This window comes from Agelaius phoeniceus, chromosome 2, assembly GCF_051311805.1.
Source record: "Agelaius phoeniceus isolate bAgePho1 chromosome 2, bAgePho1.hap1, whole genome shotgun sequence".
NCBI lineage: Eukaryota > Metazoa > Chordata > Aves > Passeriformes > Icteridae > Agelaius > Agelaius phoeniceus.
Genome location: NC_135266.1, coordinates 61,220,190 through 61,244,457, shown reverse-complemented (window position 1 = coordinate 61,244,457; position 24,268 = coordinate 61,220,190). Strand labels below are relative to the sequence as shown.

General features: G+C 37.4%; 1 protein-coding gene across 5 annotated transcripts in view; it reads right to left on the bottom strand.

Annotated features, from left to right (window-relative positions):
- Positions 1 to 6,970: 6,970 nt before the first annotated feature.
- AKAP11 (A-kinase anchoring protein 11) overlaps positions 6,971 to 24,268 on the bottom strand; it is a 44,127-nt gene continuing 26,829 nt past the window's right edge. Inside the window, exons 8-12 of one of the 5 annotated variants that reach the window (XM_077173662.1) lie at positions 23,016 to 23,126; positions 19,111 to 19,224; positions 18,359 to 18,405; positions 15,881 to 16,041; positions 6,971 to 11,341 (exon numbers count right to left, since the gene is read on the bottom strand). In XM_077173662.1, the coding sequence (XP_077029777.1) occupies positions 11,195 to 11,341; positions 15,881 to 16,041; positions 18,359 to 18,405; positions 19,111 to 19,224; positions 23,016 to 23,126 (580 nt within the window). In that variant the 3' untranslated portion in view covers positions 6,971 to 11,194. Of the gene's footprint in view, positions 11,342 to 15,880; positions 16,042 to 18,358; positions 18,406 to 19,110; positions 19,225 to 23,015; positions 23,172 to 24,268 lie in introns of all 5 variants that reach the window. The other 4 variants (XM_054654907.2, XM_077173663.1, XM_077173661.1 and 1 more) reach the window with 4 other exon arrangements.

The following is a 24,268-nucleotide window of genomic DNA, read 5'->3' as shown; positions in this document are numbered from 1 at the left end:
ATTTCCAGAGCAAAGTTATTAAAAGAAGATGCAGAAAAATGTAAAGAACTAAAAATGGGGCAATATCATCTAAAGGGTCCCAGGGCATTAATTATGGGATATTGCAGATGCTGAGTCTCTCTGACAGTGTTTTTGGTCAAGCGAGGGTGTGAGGCAGGAAAATGTGGAAGATCACTTAAGGCTGCTGAAAATAAACATCTGTCTCACAGATACAGTTCACAAAAAGGACCTGAAAGGAAAGATTTACTTCAGAAAATGTCAAAACCCACAATTTTACTTTCTGCATCCAGAGTTCTATGTTCATCCTTAATGTAAAAGACATGAATAATTAAAACTTCTTACCTACTAGGAGAATACATCTCCGAAGAAAAAAACCAGATCTGAGTATAGACAATTTTCTTAGCATTTACAGGCCTTATTTTTGTGTCATTCTTTTCCTTAAAAGGCTGTTGAAATTTTTGGTGATTAGTACAAAGATTAAAGCTGAGCAGAAGAACTGGTATAAAAGCTTTGTGTAAGCTAGAGAGGTACAGAAAAAGGAGTAAAATAAAACAGCAATAAAAACAGGACCGGATGTACTCACTCATCACTAGACATGTTACATGATTAATCACTTGTCCTCATTGTAACAACGAAGACAGGAAATCCACAAAACCTCAGCATGTATGTAATAGTGCATTTCTAGCTAACAAATTACAGCTATCAAGCTACAGAGAGAAGCATGCACTACATTTAGTATAATTTAACATACTGTCCTTGCCTGAAAACCTGGCAAAGTCTGCTACCATGCAAGCCTATAGCATCAAAGCTCTGTATTTCTATGAGGGTGAAAATTCAAGTATTTAGCATTTACATGAGATTCAGCCAGAAGGATGACGACCGGGGCAACTTGCGCAAAGTAGTTCATCGTGAAGGTGCTTGTGATGCTCCAGTCCAGCCAAAACATCCATCCCTGACCATAAACACAGCAAACATTCTAAACAGGTTGTGGTGGCGTTACCTGGAGCCAAAGCACAAGCCTGGTTGCATTTTATGTCAAACCACTGACCAGCCTTGCTGCTGCTTGGAAAGTATGGCCAACATCCGATTGTGGGCCGCCCCGTGAGGTTCACCAAACCACCAGCAGGAGAGTGGTTATGCTGCTTTCTTCAAAACATTTTTGTGGCTTTCTTGAGAGCACGGTATTTGTCAGGTATTGCAGTCAGGATGGTTTTATCACCTTGTTGCCATTATATGTGCTCCAGTACCATCCCAGAGGCCTCTCCTCTGCTCAGCTGTAAATAGAATGCACGAAGAACCATTCTCTGGAGGGGCTGCAGGCAGCAGAACACATTTTAAGGCTAACAAGGAGAATCTTCAGTCTGAACTCCCATACACCAAGAGGAAATACCCAGTTATTTATGTAACTCTACCTAAAGTATTTTTTATATCTTTCAAACATGACACAAAGAACATTTTTACCTTTTATGCTGCAATTTTCAATCATGTCAACCCCTGACCAATACATTCTTAATGGGAGAGGACTGCAATTCTGAAATGGTTATTTCAGGTCTTCTCAAGGGGTGGTTAATTAGCTGTTAAATTATCTCTCTGCACCTAAATTAACACATGACCACCTAACATGCCTGTTAACATCCATCTGCCACACACCATCCTTTGCCAATGACCTCTTTCCCTGGAGCCTCATCAATCAAATTCAGCTTGGCAGGAGACTTCTTGTTCGCGTAGAGGAAAGAGGGAGATAATTCCCACCACCTCCCTGAGCAAAGGGCAGGAGGCATCAGTCAGCTTCACAAAATGAGAAACAAAGAAAAGTAAGACCTACCCAAAAGATCTTCCAGAAGCCCCGTATCAGAGCTGAGCAGAGAATTCCCTTATTCCAGGCAATTACAGCGTTATGAACATCATACATCTTAATGCAGTCTTTGTGCAGACTGTTGTGGTTTTTATTAAAAAGTCATGCCCTTGGGAAAACAAAACCAAGAGAGATAATATCATGTGAAATGTTAGATTCTTTTATTTCTAGTGTTATCTTTGGGAATTCCTAGACTTTCATGTAGGCATGGGTTTGCTACTGCCTTGAAGGTGAGTCATCATTTAGAACAGGGTGAGAATTTTCATCCTTTTGACTCCCCACAGAAAGGTAAAAAAACCCAGTCAGGTACTTAGGATAGGATGGTTTGGGTAAGAAGGGACCTTTAAATTCATCCAGTTTTGACCCCTCTGCTGCAGGTAGGAACACCTTCCACTATACCAGCTTGCTCAACCTGGTCTTGAACAATTCCAGGGATAGGACATCCACAAATTCTCTGGGCAAGCTGTTCCAGCACCTCACCACCCTCAGAGTGAAAAATTTCTTCCAGATATCTGATTAAATCTCTCTCAGTTTAAAGCCATTCCATTTTTCCTATTACTACATGACCTTGCAAAAAGCCCCCCTCCCAGCTCTCTGGAAGACCCCTTTAAGTACTGGAAGATGCTGTAAAGGCCTCCCCAGAGCCTTCTCTTCTCTAGGCTGAACAGCCACGGGTCTCTGTCTTCACAGGAGAGGTGCTCCAGCTATCTGATCGTGTTAATAGCCTCTTCTGCACCTACTCCAGCAGGTCCATGTCCTTATGCTGGGGGGCCCAGAGCAGAACTTATAAAGCTATTACCTTCCAAATGATGAGCATTTTTCTACATGCAACCAGTTTGGGACAGTCCCTGAGTGATTTTCAGATTTGTCTGAAAAGGCCCACAGTTTGCAAGTGTTATTACAGAAAAGTATCTGAAATTGTAAAATATTAGTTTGATCATATTTGGGAGAGCAATAAAATGCTAACTATTGTGGGATTTGGTAAATACAAGAAGTCATTGTGAATGTCCAAAACTCTTCAGAAGAGCCCAGGATCATTGTTCCATTTTACAGACTGACTCCTTCCAACATATTTCACCTTCTTTGAGGGTATCAAACCTTCTTCAGGGTCAATGGAGTGTCTGCAGCATAGGACCTGAGACTGGGAGACCTTTTAGGAACAGAGAGCAGCATAAAAATCAAGTCAGGGAAGCAAAATGCATGGAAATTACATTGAATAGGTGCCAAGGAAGCCATGTGGGGTCAATGCAATCCATAACCCCTGCTGAAAGGTACTAGTTAGACTGAGAAGGTAGAGTACTTTAAAAGCCCCACCCAGCAAGGACACTATAACCAAAAAGAAAGAAAACCTTTGCAGCCTTTACTCTTCTCAACAACCCAAGACTGTAGAAACTGCACATTTAAAAACAGATATGAAATATAGGACACAACTGCGTTTGAACTTTTGACTTGCAAACAAACTTGCAAACTGTCTTTTGACAGTTGATAGGAAATGAATTTAAGTTCAAATTAAGTGAGGTCCAGGGTCAAGACTGTGTTGTGACCACAGTTCATTCTCTTTCATTTTCTCCTTGTTAATTAGAGACAATTTCATGAGCTTTAGCTTTACTGCACTTCCAATCTAATTACTGGAAAATGTCTACATTTTAGGAAAGAAAATTGAAAATGAACGATGGAAAAAACTAACCTTCTCATTGCTGCCTTGTATTCAGATTAATGGTTATTTCCCAAATTAATCTAAATCATTCATCCAGAGTAATTTGGATGGCAGCAGGAAGGATGACTTTTTGCGTACCTAATTTTTTTCTTAACAGTTGTGGTAAGCTAATACATGGAGAAAAATAAATTAAGTCATATTTTTAAGACACAGACACAAGACGGGCATATACCATAAGCAATGCCATTCCAACACTTGCAGAAGACAAAAAAAATCTCACAAGATAATTTTAAACAAAAATTACCAAATTCTCTAAAACCATGTCTCTAGCAGCCTCTCACAAGCACTTTGATCATACTGATGAGGACTCCTTGGGGAATTTCCAGCACCCACCTCTTTATTTTCTCAGGCAGGCACAAGAAAAGAGGTCTTGTTGAAGATGCCAGCATGTACTAAGCTTGTCAGGATGTTTCAGGCTTAACCCTTTGAAGACTCTGATTGCCCTGAAGATAAAATATTCACATAGTGGTTTACAGCAATAAATTAGGACACAAGCAAAGTTCTGAACCTCCTAAGCTAAAAGAATGAAAAATGTGTATGATCTGTTGCCACAGAAATATTAATTAAGCATCTCAGAGTCCTGTAACAGTTAGCTTGGATGCTCTCCTCTTCCCAGTGCCTTTTAACTCCAATGGATTTAGCTGTGAACTCCAACTCTCTCATACATACTGCACAACATACTGTGAAGAGTTCAACAGGACACCCGAGTATTGCCATTTCTCTTGACATAATTTCTCTGCTTTTACAACTTAGTTTCCACTGAGCCATTTTATAATTTCCCACAGAAACATCATGCGTCTCCTCTGAACTACAACTTCCAGCAAAAGCAGATGGTTCTTTGTTATATTTCTGTCCATATTGATAGCATTTTCACAGCATCGTGTCTGATTTTGTGTGCTTATCAATCCAGTTGCAGCATCTGTTCACAGCACAATACTATGGGGCAATAATCTGAAAATACGACCTTCTAAGGTCTTGACTACTTGCTATTAAAGGTTACTGTTTATCCAAATTGAGACCTGATGCAGCTGGGTGAGACAACTGGGATTTTGCCAGCTTTCCAAAGGACTGAGTTCTGCCCTGTGTCTGGAAGCCAACCAGCAGCACACTGCACAGACAGCAGCACGAATTATGGAGTATGTTTGAGTTACATTATACTTCAGTATCAACTTAAAAGTTGCTTTTAGATCAGCATAAAATCCAAGGGTTTTGCAAGCAGTAAATTGGGTTCCAAACCAAAGCAACCACAGATTACTTTCCTACAGGAGTTAAAAACTCAGCCAAAAGCAAGTTTAGCTCTTCTTCACTGCTTGATGATTTCTGGTAGGCAAGCCTTGTTCCATAGCCTCACAGCTAAGACTCCCCTTGCTGGTTTTTAACCACTTCCACCAGACAAGAATAAGAAGGCCAGAAGTCACATCAGGACAACAGAGAAGGGTCAAAAGAGAAGCTGAAGATGACAGCTGCACTACAAGACTTGACAAGGGACAGAAAAAAGGTAGAAACCAGCAATAGCCACAAGGAAAGTGTAGGAAGAGCCTCTGATTTAACTTAGAAGTTAAATGAGGTGGAGGCTGTACAAAATAAGAGATTGGAATTGAGTGGGCTACAGGAGCAAATAGCAGAAAGAAGTACCACATTATCACACACTTTCTTTTCTCAATATTCATCTGATTTCTGGTTGAAGCACCGGAATTCCAAAAACCTAAGTCAAATGAGTTGCACAAGTGTTCTCTTTTGCCCTTTCTTAATTAAAAACAAACAAACCAACCCAAGTAAATGCACACAAAGCTCCCTCACGGTCCTAGAAGCAGCAGCAATTTTCAGAGGGACAAAGACAATGCAGACTATATGTTCTGACTACATAAAGGTCCTAATTTCAGTTTTTGCCATTTCTTTGGAAAGGTGCTGTGTGGTCACGGACTAGATAGCCAGTACCCTGACCACAGACACGGCCTCATGCTTGTCACTGTTGGTTCCCTTGCCCTAGCAGTCACACGTTTCTTCATGGTTTGCCTCAACAGCAGGGGAAAGAGACAGGGTTTGATTAATATGGTGCTCAATAACCAGTAAGGTCAGTGATCTGGGTACATTTCTGCAGCCTTGGCATGACTCACTTTCCGTAGCCACCTTCCAGTCGGAGGCTCAGAGCAATCGCCAGCATGGAATTCAGTCACACCAGAAGCTCAGGCTAGGCACTGAGAGGAAGGTCTGACCAACAGCAGCAAGAGATGGAGTAGCACACATGTTGGGCGAAGACTATGGACTAGCTGGAGACTTAACTCTCAATTTCATACACCAAGGTTAAACAAAGTGCATGGATACTGTTCTGTGGTTGAACGAAGCCAGCCAGAACCAGACTGCTGAATGAAAGAAAAATAAAGTCCAGGGCAGGAAGAAAAAAGCTTAGATTTATCTTCCACATGAATATCTTCTTTCCCTTTATGAAAATCTTTTCCTCGTTTCCAACTCACTACTTGCCTTTTTTTGAACATACAGTATTTGAAGAGTAAGTTATTTATTCGCTTTAGTTAACATTTATTTTCCATGTGATTGACCATGAGGCATTACCCAAACAAAAAATCTTTGAAACAGATATGGTAATGAAACACAAGAATGCTCCTTTTGGAAGCAATCTCAAAATACTAAAGAAACCTCCTTTAAACAACCATTGCAAAAATAATCAAGGAGAGTTACTCACGCTTACTGGTTTTAATGTAACTTCAGCAAAAAATTCCTAATTCTTGAAATGAAACCCAGCTGAGAATAGCAGACTCACAACTTATACATCAAAAGACAGCTACCTGCAACAGCAGTATTTCCAAATCTTAGAAATGGTCCTGTGCACATCACCTCTGCTCAGCATTACTATTTTAGGGTACTTGTCAATATGCTGTTCGGGGGATTTCACAAGATTCCAAAACACTTCAGGAGAGTGAAGAAACCTGCGAAATGTCCTGCTTCATACATTTTCACTAGCAGAGTATTCTTGGATTTGTCCAGAAGACTAAAGCTGAGTTCTAAGCTAGTTTCCCAAATACTGGACAAAGCAACCTCAGTCCACACAGAAATACCAAGACAACCTTACTAACCCAGCTTCCAGGCAAGATGGAGCTGACTGGTTCTTACATGCCCCTTGTGCTGTGAGTAGAGTCCATGTGACACTTTACTGCATGTCAGTGGAACTGTGGGCTCACCTTTCAACCCAAAGACAGTAAAGCAGGGTCCTCACCCCTTGCAGGACTCCAATTTAACTCTGTAAGAAGTATGCCATCTACTGATGCACTGCTTACTACACCCTTCCTCACACAGCCACCGACCAAGACCACTCTTAGCTGTGTTTGCTGAAAAGAAAAATAATATTCCATGAATTTACAAGAAATGACAGCACTCTCGAAGCCAGTGAAATGTGTTTTATTTTAAGCCACTGCTAAAACAAGGACAAATTTAGTGCAACCTGGAGTTCATAATCTGAAAACTGAATATAGTTAAGTTACTAAAATGGTAAAACTTGTCACCATTATACAGTACAAGACCTTCATATTCATTGAGTACAGTTACATAAACATTTAGTTATTCAAACTGCTTTTGGTATACAATTGCATCACTAACTGGGCTGTGAATTACTGTAACACTGCACAAATAAGCAGCAGTTCCAGCAAATTATAATAAATTTTATTATTAAATACTGTTCAGACATTAGAACAAAGGCCCTCTAAAACTACAACACCAGCTATACAACAGGAATGTACAAAGATGATACAAAATAAAGTGACAACAGTGGCTGGGCTCTGTACCTGCCTCTTCAGACTCAAGTACAGTAAATGCTTGACAGCAGTGGCTCTTGCTGAAAAGCCAAATTTCTTACAATAAAAATCATTCCTGAATCTTGTATTTTTTTTTGCAAATTGACTGTCTAGAACTACAGGGGTTTGCGCTGGTGTTTACTACTCACTGTGTTCCCATCTCCAACAATTTGTCTCTCTTCATAGAAAAGGTCCCAGCCTTAGAAAATGTAACACTTAAAATCTGATACCATTTTTGAGAGACCTAATTAGTCTCGGAATGTGGGTTTCTGGGTTTTGGTTGGCTTTTTTCTAAAAAGCTTACACAATCTTCTAAAACTCAAGAACAAAGATACTACAGAAATTGCATTCACATACATTATCTGAGCTGCCTTTTTACATCCTTGTTTTGAGACAGCAAATCCTCTTTAATTTTCAAATATGGGTTTGAGTTTTGTTCAGTTTTTATTTTAAGGCTTTATGCATTCTTTGTATTGTTTATGCACCCTGTTCTGAATGCTTAAACTAGTTTTAAATATGGCCACTGCTAACTTGCTTTACAGAGGGACTGTTTCTCAAAGTGCTTTTTCTACAGAATCTTACAAAACATCAAAACACTTCCATTTTTTAGAATACCAAATGTATTTATGAAGTATCTGGGTGATTTCTGAAACAATAACATCAGAGGATATATTTTCCTCAAAATAAAAATTAAATTACCAGGGTTCCCATACAGAAAAAATGCAAGATGAATCAAACTCTACCTTATTATGTTTGTTTATAAAGCAGCAGTATGTTTTAAAGGGACCAGAATGTGGCCCTTCATGTTTTTAGAGTTTTCACTTACGTTTCTGTATTTGTGGTCAGGAGTTTTAAACAAACTCAGTAAAAGTGTAATTTAAGACTTGCATTAGCAAGGAACAGCTTTCTCACTAATATGGCAGAGAGCACCAGTTAGATACAGTCACAGTATGGTTTTCAAGGATTATTAAAATTACTCAATTGTAATAATTTTGCCAGGCTAGAGTAAAGCTTTTTAACTTTATACAGAAGGAGGAAAGTCAAGTCATTCTGAAGAAATTTAAAACAATTTGTGTAGCAAACTGGTTTGGTTTTTTTTGGCTTGTTTTCCGTAAAAATGAAGTATTTTATACCATTTTTCCCATGAAAATTTGGAAACTATGCTACTTTCCTCAGAGGATAATAAAACCATTTCTTCCTTAATGTAACACCAATCAATAGTTACACAACACATTTGATCCAGTCCGAAAACAGGATTCCATTTAAAAAAATATTTTTCAGTGCAACTGTTATCCACTTAACTTTGTGAATAGTTGTAAGCTTTGTGAATGGCATGATCTTCTGCCTTTCTACAAGAAAGTAAATGAAATGAAAAAGGACTTCACTAAGTTTACAAAATCCATCATTTTGAATAAATGAGTTTAAAAAATCGCTGTTCCTGCAGTGTTTTTTGTTGGTTGTGTTTTGTGTGGTTGTTTTGTGTTGTAGGTTTTTTAAATGTATGGTTTTGTATATTTGGAATACCTTCAATATCTTCCTCACTGTACAGAAACACTTGACTATACTCTACTGTATCCTCATGTCCTGAAATTCCACTTGGTGAGAAAAATTTAGTCATGAGGCACTGCTTTTAACATTTTATTTCCTTGACATTTCAATTTTATAGGTAAATTTGTACCTATAAGTATATTATTGCTGAGTTAAGGGGAAGGTGTTATAGCCAAGGAATTATTTCAAATTTTTGTCTAAAACAATATTGAAAATCAAACTGAAAAAAAAAAAAAAAAACGGGGGAAAAAGGAATACAGGGGGTTTGGGAGAGGAAGAAAAAATCCAGACAACCTTTGTACAATTCTTAAAAAATATTTGCTACCAGAACTATCTTCCAAATATAGGAATTAAATAACTTCCTCTGCCATGCTTTGGGCTCCAGAGAAAAAGAATTCCTGATGCCTGGATTGTATTACCTATAACAATACAAAAGACCTTGAAGTGGCTTTTGGTCTTTTTGCCACATACATTGACTTTCCAATCAGTGAAATGATATATGAAGTGAGGAAATAAACTGAGCATAACAGAATTTGAATTTAGTGGTAGAAGTTTGCAGCAGGAGTTCACAGCGGTGAGATCTCATATACACACGTATAAACAAACCTGTGTGCATTCACATGAGTGAACACGTGTATGTGCACATACAAAAACACGAAAAATCTTTGGCTCTGTGAGAAAGGTGAACTTTGTGAGATCCAAGGCAGAAATCCAGATGACAAAAGAGGACTAAAACCAACCATGCCTCTGCAAAGAGGTCAGCGGAATGCTTTCCTGAAACACGACACTGCAAGAACAGTGCTCTTGAATTTACCAGTGTGACACTTCGTAGCAATTCATGGGGTAGGGGTAATCAGAATTGAACATATGCCACTAAAAATCTGGAATAGATTCGGAGACCATAGCTCTCCTTGTCTGGGATCACAAAACTGTGCACTATAACAACAGTATATTTTTCTGTGAAAAAGCTATTAAGATTTTTTTGTTCATCCAAAATCAGTAATGCTCTCTGATTATTTACCAAGTTTTAGGTGGCAACCTGGTAATCACCAGCACGTGCCTTTTTCTCTCAAAGGATATATAAAAAAACAAATCCCAAAAAACATTTTCAAACCACAGCATAAGTGAAGGTTCAGATTTCCCTTCAGACAGAAAGGCAGATCAGCAGCATTGGTGAGAAACCTGACAAGACTGCTAAAAATATTCAATTAAAAGTGCCTTTAAAAAATTCAGTGAAGGTAGTTAACAAAAATGAAAAATCAATTTGCAAGAAATTTCCCCTTTACATTTTTATTAGCTTTCTTTGCTAAACACTTCCATGCTCACTGAGTAACAACATTGTTATTCATAAAAAGAAAATTCATATGTGGCTCTTGGAAAGGAATTAAAACTATTTGAAAAGATGGCCAAAATCCTCAGAAATTTCTATCTTCTACTTTTAAACATCTGTGTGAGAGACTAATGTACAAAGTCTTTGACACAGAACTAGTGTTACAGAAGTATCTGAATACAAAAAGCCTCAGTAAAAAATTTAGCAATTTAAATCTGACTGGCAAGCTTCAGAAAACCTTGTTAAGGAATTACATACGAAATTATGCTCAACTTCTCACTCTGCCCTTCTACCAGAAGTTACCAGCTCTGCAGGAGTCAACAAATTCATGCATTTGCACCTCTGCAATTTCAGAGCACACTATCCCATCTTCACATAAATTTAAAACTGATAAAGGTGGCTATGAAGCCAGACTATATTAAGGGGCTGCTTGGGCAGGTCACAATTTTCTTCCTGGCAATGCTCTTGGGCAGGTAACACCTGGCCAAAATGAGTATTTCTTCCACTGTCTGCAGCAAGGTATTCCAGAGCAGATTGTTGCTGAAATCAGTGCTCTTAGTTCTGCTGTGAATATAGCACACAAAGGAGTGGGAGAAAGAGCTGTCCTGGCACAAGGGAATCCTGAATATCATGTCTGAGACTGTCTCCTGTGGACTATGATCATAGACAAGGGTTGTTCATAAATATCTCAGTGGTATGAACACAGCAGTAAATACAATTTATGCGTGGGTGGACAACACCGATTATGGACTGAATAAACATACCATGTGCACAGTATCACAAAGCACAGCACAGCTATTTTGACTTTCACCTCAAAGTCTTTTAACGCTGACTATAACTTAAACATTCACTAGCTGAATTTTACTTTACACATCTGTGTTCCTTCTATCTCCTTTCAGAAGAGGAATGAAGTGAAGAGTGTAGCATCTTTGGATTTTTCAGACATTTTCCAGAAGCCAACTGACCAGAGATTTACTCGGAGCTTGCTCTCCATCAGATGCTGTCTCTATCATTTCACAATATTTCAGCACTGCTTGCAAGAGATCTCCAACTTTCCAATCTCTTTCTCTCAGTCTTCTAGAAAGCTAAAGGGAAAACAGGGGAACACAAAATATTTTGACTAGGACATCCTGATTAAGTTACAGAAGTTATTCTTGAAACATTAGGTCATAAGAGATCAGTTGTAATGAGTTAATCATTATTCCCACATCTAAAAAAACAAAAACTTCCGCAAGAATTGAGCACTTTTTTTTAGGGCAGTCTTCACAAAACTTTCTTCTGGAGGGAGGACCATTTTCAAATTATCTGGTGCCACAGGTATGAGTACTGTGGTTCATCAAGACTGCAGAAAACAGGAAATTCTGAACACAAGATTAAGACATTTGCCACCCCTCCCATGCCAATAATGCATGTATAAAAAGACAAAACTCTGTCTTAATAAAAGGATGTGGATTTTCCTTTCACAACATATAGTGTGGTTGGGGTGGCACAGACACTACCCTCAATGAAAACAGTTTCTTCAGTATTGGGAAATTATAACATCTTGGGGAGAAGGAAAAGGTGATGATTAAGTTAAACTACCACTCAGGAGCAGAGATCAGTGTAGTTGAAAACATTTCTTTTCCCCCGGGATCCAAAGGAAAAAATCTTCCATTGCTGATGTGTCAAGCTCAGCTATATGTGTAAGAAAGCCTACCTTAAGGAAAGAATGAATTTGACAGCTTGCCCAGGAGTAAAAACCTAACAATTTTTAGTTTAGATAAATAAACAAATACCCACACAAACAAAGTATTCTCTGTAGCTTTCTGGACACCTGTCAATGCTGAATTTTGTAAACACAGTTTAGACACCCTACTTATTCTATGGAGCTGTAAATTTTTAACCCCTTTTATAGTCCCTACCAAGACATTCCATATATTAAGTTTAAAAAAAGTGTTCAGGGAAATATTTTTCACAGCTACAAAATTAAACATTCATAGAGTTTCTACTGGGAACCTGTCAGATTGCAATATAAAGTTCTAAAAAAAATAAAAAGGAAGACAATCTTTCCCCCCTTCTTTACCTAGCTGATGTTCCAACTGCAACAAGGCAGGTGATAGGACTGACAGAAAGAACGTGGTTATAAAAACATGTATCAAAAAGTTAACTTCTTGAGAAAAACATTAACTTGAACAAGCAAAAAATTCTCTCTAATCCTGAACATAATTTATTCTGAACACTGGCAACTTTTCTCAGTAGAAATTAAGGACATCTTTTCTGTGTAAGAAGAGACTGAAATCTGTAGTTATTTCTGTGAATTTTAAAGCAGAGCACAGGAAGTAGGAGTTTTACAGTCTACAACATGCAATTTTGTAAATGATGTTTGTTGGTTTATAAAAGAATGGTCATTTTTCTTTCCTCTGCCAGAGGAAAGTGTGGCTAATGTCCAAATACCTACTTCAGCAAATAAAATATAAAACTTCGGTCCAAATAAGTTTTCCACTACAGTAAAACTACAGAACTGGCACCTAAATTTTAATTTTATGTTTAATCTCACTATTTCTTTAGATGACCAATCTGTTTCTTCCTGCCAGACAAGTGAAATATTAGTGTTTACTCAAAATAAGACTCTTAAACAGGTAGGTAAGGTCTCATTAAAAATGGAATACATATGATTTTTTAATCCAGGCACTTGCATATCCACATTGTCAGGCATCTCACAGAAGTCAAGATCTATTCTAATTTGCTGATTTCTTGTTATCCTCCTAACAAATGTATTTTGTTACATACATAGGTATTTAACGTCTTTTTGCCTTGCTGAGCATAACAAGCACCCTTAAGTAAGAGTTCATACCCAGCTGCTGCAAGTAACAAATACCCTGCCTGATACACGCTAGGAGCCCGTCTGCCTTTTCTGCAGCCGCATCACATCGGCGGCTCATCACCCTGCTGCGATCAGCTATAACGCAAGCCTTTGCTCCCTTCCAGGACTCACCCACTGCTTATAGAGCAAATGGCTGTTTCCGACGAGCTCTAAGGCCCGGCGGGTTGCCCAGGAGCCGGGCTGGGTGACTCCCGAGGGTCCCCGGGAGATGCCGCAGCCCCGCGGCTGCCGCGGGAGCAGCAGCGCGGCCGCGACGTCCTCTGGGCTGCAGCGCCCTCTGCAGGGCCGCGCTCGGCTCTGCAACAGCCGGGAATGACAGCTTCCAATCTCACTCCGTCTGGAACGGAGAACATTCCCATCGGGAAGTGGGATGGAATAAAAAACAGGTAATCGTTCTCTGCCTCCGGGGAGGGAAACAAAATTTCCATTTATTTTAACATAACTGCATCTGAACAACTAAAAATAATCTATAAAACTAATTGAAACAATTAACTACTGTAGCATTTTCAGGACTGCATGACTACTGCCTGCCAGAAGGTCTTACCTTCAGGTGCCAACTCAGTATCAATTTATAACTGAAGTGTCTAGTAGAAAAATATCATATTTTTTTAAGAGGGCACACATAACAGGCACTGCTATTTTCCAGAGTGCTCTTCTCTTATTAATGTTGTCTTATTAAGGCAGCTGGAGTCGTCATCAGATACACAGCCAGCTAACAGCATCTTTCCTGTGTGTCCTGGAGCATTGGCTCAAATCTCAGCACCACAGCTCTGCAGTCTCTTTACTCAGAGCTGGCTAAAGAACAAGGGACTCATGGAAAAATTTTAAAAAGAGGCGCCTGCCGTCTCTTTTGTGTCTTATTGCTAGATACACGTGTCTCGGGTACACAGAAAATAAATTATTATTAACACTTGTGGGTCCTACCACTATTCTACCTGAGTATTTGCAACAAGCTTGAAACAGATGAACAGATCTTCAAGAGAAGGCAGAAGATTTAATGAGGTCAGAATGACTGTTATCCCTAACCCAAACTCATTGAAAAAACCTTCAAAAACCTCCAGAAAATGCTCAGCCAAGCATGTGAGAACAGAAAAAGTGATGCATTTGCTTCTTTGTGTTAAGGCACTTATAAACAGTATCAAAGAAGAAACATATTAATATAAAGACTAAACCAAATAATTTCAAATAGCACAGAAATGGAGAAAAGTATTCTCAAACTGCCTTCCAGTTAACTGAAGCACAAAGTCCACCCTGTCAGAACTAACGTACAGCCAAATATATTCTTGAAATAATTCTAAAGCAAACATACCAAGCTCCAGAAAAGGAACATACGGCATATATTTCTGTAAGCCAAAACAACATTTCCAAACTTTCTGAGTTATTTAAAATAAGAATGCAAAACTTCCTACTCTCAAAATCCAATATACACGTTCCATACAGTTACATAGGCAGAAAAACACCAAAATTATCATTCTCTTTGTGTGTGAGGAAGGCAGGAGCCTCTCTGTTAGGAGAATGCAGACCAGGTACAATCTGGACTGGCCTCTAGGCACCTTTCACAATTCTCCAGTAACTAAGCACCATCAGTGCACACATCCATCCAGCTCTGGGAGTCTGCTTTGTCATACTGACCTTTACCTCCCACTAACTCCACTTTTCTCCTGACATGATGATGTGAGCTTTGGAAAGCCCCAAGCTGAAGAGTCAATATTAAATTTCAGAACTGAGAGCAAGCTTTTTAATATACGGGTAAGTACAGTAAGTCATTTTTGCCAAGATCTTAATTGTTAAAATGCTATTAATGGCATCAGGCTAGCATTTTTTCACATTATCAGGTCACAGAATACAAATATTTTATAATTATTATTCCTGTGAACCTCATCATTAGAGACAATGTCTATATTTGTATTAAGTTAGCCTTTCCATAACAAGGTAATGTTAAAGTAATTCCTCGGTTGATTAAAAAATATAAGTTTAATGTAAGAAAATCCAGATTAACATGTGTAGTTTGGTGTGCAGCCATGAAAGAATAGGTTTTATGATTTAATGGAATAGTAAGTTTCTCTCATGTGTTTCTGATGGAAATACTCAGGACAGCATGCATACCAAAATACTGAGTCTTTCCAAAGATACACAAATTGCTAATGCCCAGTTCTTTGAAAGTTTGATTAATAAAATGAAAGCAAAGGCACCTAAGAATAAAACAATCTTATTGAGAGTTCTTTTTAGTAGTTTTGGTTTTAGTAGCTTACAGAATAAAGACATAACATTTACTTCAAAACTAAACTTCTTTCTCACAAGAAAATGCATCTTTGCTATGAAAAAAGCCCAACAAAACATAAACAAACAAAAAGACCCCACAAACCAAAACAAAACGACCCTAAGCAGAACACATTAAGTTAGGAAAAAATTTGCATGACCAAGTTATTGTAAAGATGCAATTTATAAACAATTAAATACTAAATAAAAAATGCTTGAAGAAATCTAATTTTCACCAAACAGAAATGATGTAATTGCATCCTTTTTGGAGTAAAACACTTGTAAGTGGAGAAGTGAAAAAATCAGCTTTGATGCATACTGATTTATGTATGGTATATACAGAGGCGAAACATGCTGTTCCACTTTGACCTCTCAGGATTTAAATAATGATTTTCCTCAGCAGTGAACAGCAAATGAAGTAATAGCAGCTGGTAAATCACAGCAACTGGAAGCCAAGGGAATCCTTCCCCTTTCCCACCACCCATCAGGCCCGAGTACTTACAAAGACGAATTCCCTTGCAGCGGTGTCGCGGAAGTGAAGGTCAGACACCTCTGTTTCAGAAGCTGCCAGCCACTGGAGGGCTGCTCTGAGCTGTGGGTCCACTAGATTTGGTTCCAGATCAATATTCATTATTGATAAAGTCTTTCGCACTTGCTCCAAACCTAACATTAAACATAAAATAAGCAAATGTATAGCTTCAAATTGTTTCAAAAAAATCTCTGTAGTTCACTGTTTATAGACTGTATTATCTTAAAAAACCCTCAATTTAGTGTACACAGATAATATGAAAGGAAAAAAATAGATTGGTCTCAAGTGTTTCAGAACTTTTCCATTAGGAAGTACTGTTTATCCCATTTACAAGTGTGTGCAAACATAGCTCCATCAGCTCCTTCCATTTCAAGCTGCTATTTTTTACTATGCCTCCATCTAACTCATTTTAAGAAGTATGTATTTCTGAATTCTTTCCTGCACTGATCAGATGGCCTCTTGAACTTTTCCAAAATACACCGCTGGTTTACTGAGGCATATCCAGTTTTTCAACATTTCTTTTACAGCATAAGCTCCAAAATTTGTACAGCATTGGAAGAGTAGTTGTGTTAATAACACCTAGGAACTAGAGTATTGTCAACTTCTGTTCCCAAGCTGAGTTTCTGTATCCAGCTACCACAGAGATCCTTTATCACAATCCCAGAAACAACTAGGCACGTATGTAGTGCTCTCCAAGCTGGAGTCACTGCTTCCAGACTACTGAACTTGACTCTAGAAACATGGAATACATCAACAACAAAAACATTTATTCATGTTGAGTTTAGCTCAATCTCAATACTCTTCCAACTACTCTTCCAACTAAGGTTATGAGAATTGAGATACATAAGGTATTCATTCCCAAGCGGCAAAGTCAAGCAAGTTGAAACAGATTCCCCCAGAAGTAAAAGCAAGAGAAAATTAACTAGCAAAACTGTCAAACAGTCCTTTCAGTGGATAACAGATTATTTGTCGAGGAGCCCCAAAATTTAACTTCTTTATAAGAGAAAGAAGAATTTTTTAAAAGATTATGACAGTGGGTGGAAAGCATTGTGGTAACATTGCTGGGAAATGTTGGTACATTTTCCAGTATTATAAAATAGATGTACCTTTGATAATAAGGCTTTGATTCAAATTCTTTGGTGATCAAGGCACAGTCAGCTTAGAAAAATGTCAGACATTTCCAGCTATGACATGAACAGAACTTCCAAATGTACAACACCAGGTACAAAGTGTTCTACCTAGCACACTGTTTAAAGAGTCCTACAATTACACAACAGAAAGAGCCTTTTCAAAACAATAGTGAGAAGGTGAGGAACTTACAATGGAAAAATTTCACTAGAAAATCCTTAATACAGTATAAAGCAGGCTGTTGCACTACAGACAGTAGGTGACACCTAAACCATGTAAAGAAAAAATCCCATCACTATCCTATTTGAATATTTGAGATGCCAGAACTTTTAAAGTTGAGACCAAAAGAAAGCAAATTAAAACCTACAGACTAGAAAATATTTTAATAACAATTATTCTAAGGAAAAAATACTCATTAATATAGCTTATATAGCTTTATTTTCTTACATCCTTAGAGTCATATCTCATTTAATACAATTAAGAGATGTTGGTTACTTAGATACATTTTCCAGGAGCTTAAAAGGAGAGAAAAAAACTCCAAACCAACCAATACATCTTTCTGCTTACACTAAGACTACTTGAAGATGTGCAACAAGGCAGAGTATCCCCCGTAAGGAAGTAACAGAGGTTCCTGGAAACACTTATTTTATCTTCAGAACACACCCAACACAAAGAAGACCTCTTTACAACATCAGCTCATCTTAAAACCATCTTCACACACTGTGTATTGGCTGTTCTCATTTCAGTTAACAAACTCTGGCGCATCAATCACACTGGAACCAGACCACAGAGATCTTCTAACAAACCACAAAGTTGTAACAAGATTCTGGATAGACCTTATGTTATACTTCACTAAGAAGAAAGGGAAAGTAGCAAATGCATAAAATTCAAGATTTTTATTATTTTTTATGACTCTCTTCCAAGATTAAAGTGCCCAGTTTGAGTAACGTCTTCAGCATTTTGAAGGCAGCCATGCAGATGCATTACCATGGCTCCTTAACAAATATTTTTCTTAAAAGTTAAGCTCTGCATATAAATTCACACTTCCAACAAGCTGATCAAAGTTCCCTACCTTATGTTATTAAATTTATGTAAGCATCAGTAAGTAACTAGCACTTCCCAAAGGCTGCAAATTTCAGTGTACTAAGAGGACTATGTACAGCATTAATTGAAAATTCTGACACTTGACTGTCATTGATTATGATGAATAGAGATAATAGAGTTGTCACCTTATTTTGCAGACTACAAAGGCAAAGAATTAACATAAAATTAATGTACAGTGCACAGGACAAGAACAGCAGCATATGCAGGAACTGACGTTACCTTCTACAGCATCCTTAGAATCTTCATCTTTATCTTCTGTTCCATCACTGTATTTTAATTAAGAAAACAAAAATATGAATACAATCCAATATATGCAGTAAATGTAGTAAATTCTAAGACTGTAATGAAGGTTAAATAACAACAAAATCTAAAAGAATTAAGGAGTGATCATGAAAAGCAGCTCTGCTTCTCACACCATTTCATGTTGTAAACAGACATCATCAACATCACAAGATTTTCTCTTAGGAAAAGAAGAGAGAAATGAGAAAGGTGTTAAAGGTGCTACTTATAATAGTTTTAATAGTTTTGCTTCATATGTGAAAAGGTTCAGCCACCTTATGTCACAGATATGAATAGCTATAGGTAAGCCTAAGTGGTCTATAAAAACCAATTACTATGCAATTCTGAAAGTTTACACAAGCTAAAGGGAAAAAAAACCCAGAAATCCTGTAGGAAGCAAGCTCTAGTCTGCATGAAAAAAAAAGTAAATCTAAAGACTTATAAAACTGCAGGCAAGAACATGCAAAAAAGGGACCCTTTTGCAAGCAAAATACATTAATCAGTTTTAGCACAGAAAAATTTAATCATTCAGGGTGGATTAATTAATGAAAAAATCATACTGTGATTAAGTGAGAAGAGTGTGAATAATGTATCAGCATAAAAAATGTACTGTATTTTTATTTTCAAAAATGATGATTTCATGCATTAATTATGAGGAATCCATCTGGTTTATATTTCTCAACTCAACCAACCTGTCTGATGTTGGAAAGGACAAATTCTCCTCATACATATCCCCTTCTAAACCAAGACTGCTCCAGCTACTGCTGTTACCATTACTGCCAGGAGAAGAAGAGAAGACAGCTGAACTAGAAAAGAACAATAGCTCAAACTAGAACCTTCATTTTCCTTACAACTCTTTTGTCAAGACATTTAACGCAAGAGCACTGAAACTTTCTCGGTTTACTGGAACAAACATGACTCTCAGTGCCATCCAGAGCAGCAATGTGCACAATAATGCAAAACTAGCAGGTTTCAGTACACTGGTGAAAGTATTAATTTGTACTCATTAATTTTTCAGATCAGTGCTAGCAGCAATTCTGTCCTCAGGTCTAAGCACATCACTTGTTATTTCTAAAAGCTAACAATTTCAAAAGGACTACTCAGAAGAAAATAGATTACATCTGTATTATTTGCTTACGGAGCAGCTAACAGTTAATAAAATTACGCATTGTGAAGACAACTTCACATATAAAATCCTTCCATCTCACTCCAAAAACCCAGTAATGATCTCCATCAACTTGATGAGAAGGAATTCCTAGAGTAAAGAATTGGTTTTTTTTTCATTTTTAATATTGTTCTGTAAGTTGATCTTTTAAAAAAAGTAGGTTTTTAAATCTATGAAAACAATACTGAAGAGATTACTTCACTTACAGTTCACAACAATTCTGCACTTATTCTATGACTACATTCAACCCACTGCAAGGAACTGAAAAAACTGAGCATGTTCTTACACTCGTTAATTTCAGTCATTATAAATAGCACAGTTTGTTAAGCCTGTCAATATGTACAACACTGAGCAACTCATATGATTAAATCTCATTCCCCCACTTCATACCACCCCCAGAGGATGTCTGGAAGCCTTCCAAGAACAGGACTTCCAAATATCCAGCATTCCTCAAGAAAGCAGACTGCCTACTAGAGATGGCATGAGAAGCTGTGGAGTAACTGCAGAGAAGAACTGCTGCAGGAGGATGCTTTCTCCACCTAAGTTTTATGTGACTGTTGAAGGTCATTTCCACTTATGGCAAACAGCAGAATCGGGGAAGAAAACATTTCAAGAGATAGACATTGATCTCTTCCAAGTGTTTGCCAGTAACATTATCACCTATCAGTGTCTCTTGCTCTCCAGCATGCCTGCTTGGATCCCAATTTCCAAACAATGAACAGCAGGTTAGCAAGTCTACAAGATAAACACACTCAAATAACATTAAAAAAGTTTAAGAAGTTGCAAGTGCCTTATTCAGTACATTATTGTTTATGTAGACTACATGTCCAAAGAAAATTCAAAGAGTTCTCTTGTTATGCTAACAAGAAAAAAGAAACTTAAAGAGCAGAAGCTTCTGAAGAAACCAATTTGCAGAGAATGCAAACCTGGTCTAAAAAACATTTCTCGAGCTACTGTGTGAGACTATCACACTTTATATGAAATATTAAATTTGGCTTTAAATAATTAAATTACAGGTATAAAAAAAAGTTAATATAGCCTATTGGTATCAATACTTTACACTCACAGCGTCTCCTTCACTGGAAGTTACAAAAGCAAAGCAAAAATAGAAGTAAAAGCTCTGCTGGTCGGCAGACTAAAGGATAAAGAATTTGTCATCTAAGAGAGTAACCTCTGCACACTACTCTTCTGATTAGGTAAGAGACAATGCACTTTAAAGAGGTCAATCCTGGTCTGAAATAATCATATATATTGAACCATATGATTGCAGGGAGGTATGAGAAAGAGATGAGACCTTTTCCTAATTAACAGCCAAATTAGCAGTCTATTAAATAAACTCCTGTAACCACAAAACAAGCAATAAACAGACAAAGGCATTATAATGCCTCTGTAATTGTTCATGCAGCTCTTCAACAAGAGCCAGCAGAAGAATAACAAAAAAAGCAAGAGGCTTCTGCTCTGAGTTATAACCCAACCTGGATGCTGGATGGAAAGCCTATGTCTATGCCTGTGCTTATACCTACAAATCAACTAGAGAGAAAGCTTAAGAACTTTTTAATTCTAAATTTAAGTCACCAGATTTAGGCATGAAAAGCTGAAGACACAAGCACTTCCCTGCATAACTAACTAGCAAGTTCCCTAAATACTTTTCATCTTAATGGAGCTGCCCACAGGATGCAGTGAATTAATTTCTTGTGTTGCTTAGCTTGTGCTTGGCTTTTGCTTTACCTGTTAAACTGTCTTTATCTTAACCCATGAGTGTTCTCACCTACACTCTTCCAACTCTCACCCCCATCCCACCTCGGCAGGAGTGACTGACTGCTGGGTGGGGCTTAGTTGTCAGCTGGGGTTAAACCACAACAGGGTATTATTATTGAATCTGTGCTTGTTACAGGTCTCCCCCTGGCTATCTTTTTTGACAAAAGGCAACAACCCCAGATTCTTGCTTCCACCTGATAAAGCTCAGCAACACAGACGAACACACGTGCTGTTACCCAGCCACAATTAGTTCTGTAAAACCAGCTGATCAATTTGCACATGCGTGTTTCCTCCATCAACACTTTACTACCCAAATGATACCTACCCTTCTATAACTAACATGTTAACTCAGGTCATTCCTCTTCTAATGAGCCACAGATTTTCTTTCAAATTATAAAAATTACCTTCTTTTCATTTACATCTCTTTTGGGAATGATAAATCACAAATACAACAAAGGCACTACTGGTCCAGAATTTTTTTGTATTTTTTCACTTTATCAACTTATCTATATTTTATTGTGTAACTGCCAACATAGTGAATATTCTCCCTTATACTCAGATTTTCATCATCATTTTCACTTGCATCATCATTTTCATAAGAGATGATGTTTTATTAAAATAACTCTGAGTTGATGCATTCTTTTACAAAATTATTAAGGTGCATAAGTGATAAATTGTAGTAGTGGTTTGATTAAATTATTTAGTTAAGCAAAACATGAAAAATACTGCAAACATTTAACTGAGTAGTTTCACATTGGTACCAAATAACCTAGTTGGATATTACATAAGCAAGCATGTGTCACATACTTTCTTTAATCGCAGCAATGATGGAAGTACTAACTAAAGAAAAAAATCTCTCTCCCATTTCTGCTATTCTTCAACAGAAATGCTGAACTTTTTCATATCAATCACAAAAAAACTAAGTTTATTCATTCCTCATACATTCCTTCCATAGAAGCTGGGGCCACAACTCTCAGTACAATTCTCTCTGGAAAGAGGCAGAGACATTGCAAATTTTAGAACTGCCATTCTAATCTTTGTTAGCTATCAATCAGCCAGGAACAGTACAGCGAGAAGCTCTGTAGGAAACGTTACTAACTTGAACAGGTAAGTTCCAGTATTACACACCTGCAATTCTATGGTTGGCAGTATATAAATACTCCACCAATGTCAGTTGGAGCAGCTTATAAATTCCAGGTCCAAAAAAGACAAAAATAGCTGTAAAAGCTCAGTATGCAAATTAAGCTATTACTTTTTTCAAAAATAAATGAATTTATAGAAAACATTTTCTCAAGGATTAGGTTTTAATATTTTAGAGCACAACTTATAAACTGTATTCTCAAGCTTTATTTTACACAACGTAGTTGTTTTTAAAATGCTTCCATCTTTTGCTAATACTTAAATTTTATATGTACAGTTTTACTTGATGTGATTCCCTGGCATCAATGACAATGCACTCTCCATATATTTTACAGTGTATGAACATTCATGGCCAACAACATTTTGTAAGAAAACAAAATTATGATATTAGAGCCATTTTTAATAAAAAATTCATTGTGTGTTGAAAAAAAAAAATAATCTCTTCTCCCCCAAACCCCAGGAGAAATATCACTTGATGACAAGTTATTTGATGTCAAGGAAACTATTTAACTATACTAACATCTTTATAATTACCTGTCACTTAGGTGAAGAAAACTGCTGCTCTCATCAGGATGTTCATCTTCAAAACTTAGATTGGACCAACTCCCAGTGCTATCATCACCAATACTAAGACTCATCTGCTGGCTAACAACAGATTCAACAGAGTGAAATCCTTCTCTTCCAACAGAGCTAAACAAAAATTTAAGACAAAAACATCACTGTATTTCATGCTGATCTGTGTTTAGTTCATTCACAGCAATTTAACCCCATTCCAAAGACATTAAATTCCATTGGAAAAGAAAAGGTGGGAAATCCCTTAATTTGTGCCCTATTCTGAATGCAAGAAATAGTGCAACCAAATTAATCTGAAACATCAACAGGCTTACATCAGAGATTGCTTGTGGAATTCTTTCATTAGAAATCAAAGAGAGTGGTATAAAGAATTCTCTCATTTGGAATATTATTTGCTATGAAGCACAGAAGGCACTGTAGCCTTGCAGCCTGTATATCAAGGTACACCTGTCAAGCAGAAAACTTACCATTTCTGAACTTGTTCACCCTAGAACAGTTTGGCTATTTTCCCTGGCCTGCCTTCAGTACTAGCACTTAAGTAGTCTGCTACTGAGGGCAAAGTGCTTAAGTATAAACTGGGGACTAAAATATTAGGATACTATTTTTTAGAAAGTTTTCTGCAAGAAAAGATTTGTTTTTCTCCTTCAAGAAAGTGTAGCAATGCATGACTTGTACAGAATTTTTCCCCTCAGGAAGTAAGTTTAATTTTTTTTATCCAAAAACCAATCAAGCAACCATAACCCATAGAAGTTAGTCTTTAGAAGACATTTTAAAAATTCATTTAAAGAAGTCTGAATTCCTTATTTAAAAAACCAACCAAACAAAAAAACCGTACAAAATGAGAACATGCAGTTATGAACTAACTTTCATGTGCACACTGTGATTATCTATATATATGTATATATGAAGCAGTAGGAAGTTCAAGAAAAATGATCGGCCTACTCCCACATAGCAAGCAGCCACAGTAACATTCACTATTTAAAAAGGCAACCTTAACCACATCATTCCTAACACTTTGCTCCAGTGAGCACCAATTTGCACAAATATGTTCTTGCACTGGAACCCATCAGGGTAATAAAAAAGGTCATTTTTCTCATTTTTATTTACAGTTATACCAGCACCAGTTGTCTACATCACACCAGGCAGTTTCTCAAGGATCATATGCATTACATACCGCACGCTAGATGACAATAGAAGAAACATTTATAAATTCT